At 36.2% G+C, this 4,029-nt stretch overlaps 1 protein-coding gene across 1 annotated transcript; it reads right to left on the reverse strand.

The window, feature by feature from the left end:
- Window positions 1-1,775: 1,775 nt before the first annotated feature.
- Window positions 1,776-2,533, reverse strand: LOC125651202 (uncharacterized). Its single transcript, XM_056166058.1, has 3 exons — window positions 2,526-2,533; window positions 2,181-2,371; window positions 1,776-1,990 (listed from the first exon to the last, which is right to left on the reverse strand). The coding sequence occupies exons 1-3, from the start codon at window positions 2,531-2,533 to the stop codon at window positions 1,776-1,778; spliced, it is 414 nt and encodes a 137-aa protein (XP_056022033.1).
- Between the last annotated feature and the right edge of the window lie 1,496 nt (window positions 2,534-4,029).

The raw sequence follows: 4,029 nt of genomic DNA on the forward strand, positions 1-4,029 counted from the left end.
ATATGCGACAATCTCATATCTCCCTGATCATATTATTGTGAAGAAACCTGTTATTATTTAACTTCGTTTGATAAATTGTGGTACTGGTAGATATGTTGTTATTTTCCACATCAATGACATATTTGTTGTTATGAGATGTTTTCCCTTGATTTTGAAAACCCTAACAAGTATTAGTCAACAAGAAAACGACGAATGAAACGAAGAAGGACGCAGCCTAGCCTACTGCATATCGTGCATACTAATGTACATGCATCTACGTTAAGTTTGTATTATTTATAATTTACAACAATTCGATTAATTAGTCATGTACCTCGTGTATATAGTATATCTAAGATAAACAATTCTATTTAAATGAATATTTTCCGTAATAATCCATTGAACAGTCGCGGGTCGAGCACATGTTTAGCGAAAAATGAAGTAAACATGGCGAGATCAAAATAAAAGCAGTTGCTAAAAATAATACGTGAAATAGACAGATGTTTTTATTATCTTATATACATGTATAATTATTAATTATGAACGCTGTAATAGTTAGAATGGACACAATAACACACACACACACCCTTAAAAACTCTGTAAACGACGTTGCTCAATGATTTTTTTTTTTTTTTTTTTTTGGTCCGATGATGCGTTGAATAATGAATACCTGTTTTAGATATTACACTTTATATATTGCAGCACAGACGGTTCAATTGAGAGTATGCGGATATTTCTCAACAGGAACCGGTAACTTTGTAATAATGATAGTAGGTCTATACTATACCACCCCCTTGTAAACAAACAACAAACGACCCTGGGGATTGTAAAAATCACCATGTTTTGCATGTACATCCTTTCCTGCTATTCCTAAATATGCATTTAGATTTGTTATGGTATCTACAAACTTATAGAAGTCCTTCAAGTCATTATGATAATTTTAGCACCACCCTGATACCAAACCCTTACCCCCCTAGGAACATTAAATTCACAATTTTGGTAAAGTACTACCTCTTTCTTCCAAATATTCATTTAGTTTCCATAGCATTAAAACAGATATCATTATATGTTTGCATATATCCACTATAAATACCAAGTTTCACCCAACCCTGGAGTCAGAATCTCTACCCTAGGGATCATGAAATTAAACTCTACCCCAGGGATCATGAAATTTGCAATTTTGGCAGAGGCCATCCTGCTTTATGTCAATAATTATACATTTAATTTTTCTAAGATATGCAGGTGTAGAGAAGATTTGTGAAAATTGGTCAATTTTTGCCCCACCCCTAGGACCCCAGAATTTACAATTCCCCCCCCCCCCCCAAGTCCCAAAGATGCTTCAAACCAAATTTGAAAAGAATTTAGTAGTTATCAAGAAGTTAAAAATGTTCAATTGTTAATGCACAACGGCAAACAATTGCAACAGGTCACCTGAGTTTACTCAGGTTATATTAAAATCCACCAACGCACACAGGAACCGGTAATTTTGTCTGCAATTTAATAGTAGTAGTATCATACCATCTGTTGTTACTTGGGGTTCTTGTTGACCAAAGTACAAATAACACCAGACATGCATTGAAAACTGGGTATTTTTATAAGATCATCATTTATTGAGAACTATTAACACCCAGTTTGATCTAGACACAAGCGGTTTGAAAACAAACAAAAATAGCGCATTGCAATATAGAGAAATATCTTTATCTGTAACAATAAAAATCTCAGAACATGTAGATAATATAGCAAACAACAAAAGAAGATCATCAACAAGTGTTTCCAAGATTTGATGCTTAAAATCATCCTCACGTTCTTGGGCCCTCAACAGCAACCAAATTGTCACGCGCAAACCGTGTCCGTCTTGTGGCAATGAGTCCATCCTTACTGAAACATGCAAAGGAGGAGGTAAGAGATGGTGGTCTGTAACCTATGTCCCTGTTGGCTTCCGCAGTAGCTGCTGGACATGTCGGAAACTGAAGACGGCGTTCCACCAAGTTGATGCGCAGAATCTCCACATAGTGTGAAGATTGTATTGAAAATGATAATTAGCATCAAAAGACATCATATCTATATTATTGAACATTATTCACAGTCAATAATCAAAATCAATAGAAGTACAATATGTATTTCAACAAGTCGAATATAATCATGGTAATGTAATGACATCGTTTGACATGTATGATAATACATGTAATTGTATAATAACTTACCATAGGTAATTGGAGTCTTGTCAGGTTTCAAAACTGCGACCTCCCCTTTACTTCTCTTTGGATAACTCAGATGCCACCGTACTGCTCCAGTCGTTGTTGTAGCTTGGTGTCGTCTGTCATTTTCATTGAAGTGTAGGGTGGCTACAAACAATGTGAAAATGATACAGATTGTAAAAGTTTTTTTTTCCCAACTTCATTTTCAATATACTGGTAACCTTATCTTTCTTGTTATCATTCAGCCGAAGAAAAAAACCCTCTTTATCACAAAATATTTCATTCTGAAATAAAATGCACTTCATCTCAGAATTATTTGCAGTATCATCTAATAATTTCAGAATTATTTACAGTATCATCTAATAATTTCAGAATTATTATATATCATAATCTGTTGTATTTAAAAGATATGACAATTATAATACAAAATTTGATTTGAGAGTACTTACTCTTTTTATAAGTATGCAAGGTGAAGATAACGAATAGTGATCAATCTCATAACTCCTACAAGCAATACAAAATAGATAGTTCGGCAAACACGGACCCCTGGACACACCAGAGATGGGATCAGGTGCCTAGGAAGAGTAAGCATCCCCTGTTGACCGGTCACACCCGCCGTGAACCCCATATCCTGATCAGGTAAACGGAGTTATCCGCAGTCAAAATCAGTGTGCCCAATCTGATTAAAACCAGATCCTGAGATCCGCTCACATAGATCGCTACACTAGGATCTAACGTAACCCCATATAGGGTCACGTCCGCATGACCTTTCGCTTGGAATATTCATGAGAACTATCAGCCAGTCAGATTGCGCCATACAGACAATGATGGCTATTTAGGCGGTTCCTGGCAATTCGTAAACAAATTGCTGTAATCTCTCTCCCACGAAGTTTATTCCACACTGTAAAGTTGTATATTCTCGCATAACAAATTTTAAACTTTCGCAATAATGCCTAATCTATTCCGTTCATTCAAACAAAAAAACGTACGATATGAAATATACCCAAATGAAATTAATTGTGAATTCAGATTTATGTATGAATAGGGACGGGTACGAATTGAATAGTTTTCAAGATGGTTTACTTAAATAACGCGAGGAATATAACGCCAGTCGACGTAAACGGTGCATTGTGACGTCGCATCTAGCTGCGATATGTTTTCTTTCAAACCAAACAATCGCAGCCATTTTCCTTGAATTGTGAACTCCATCGGGATTTTTTAGCGTTTGAATGAAAGAAACCCGCAGAGAATACAGACGTTGTTTAAATCGCATGTTTTGACAGGTGTGCGTCGTCTCTCAAACGCGCAGCCGATTTTTTTTTTTTTTTTTTTTTTTTTTTTTTTTTCCTTTTGCATCTCTAACGTAAATAATGACGCAAAGGTTCATAGGAGAAAAAATATCGTTGGTATAAATCGACAGGGTCAATTTGATTGGCTTAACGAAAGGTCGTGCGGACGTGACCCTATATGGGGTTACGTCAGATCCTAGTGTAGCGATCTAAGTGAGCGGATCTCAGGATCTGGTTTTAATCAGATTGCAGTGTGCCAAGAACGGCTTAACAATCGGTATGAAACACGTCAGACAGCATTTGACCCAATGCGAGGTCGTATTGACGAACTAGATCGTTATAACGACCATAGAATTTGCGAAATGCTGACTTCAATCGAGACTGTTGAAATCCCTGTACCATCAACTTGTTTGTCAGTAGCTTACCTCGATTTAAAAACTGACTATACCCAGAACAAGCTCTTGCATATCGAATCAGTTGAGATATATAAACACCATATGCAGGAACTGTCAATGAGGAACTCTAGCATATTTTTTATTTCAACTTCAGAGTACTTGTGCGTGGAA

The sequence above is a fragment of the Ostrea edulis genome, chromosome 5, assembly GCF_947568905.1.
Source record: "Ostrea edulis chromosome 5, xbOstEdul1.1, whole genome shotgun sequence".
NCBI lineage: Eukaryota > Metazoa > Mollusca > Bivalvia > Ostreida > Ostreidae > Ostrea > Ostrea edulis.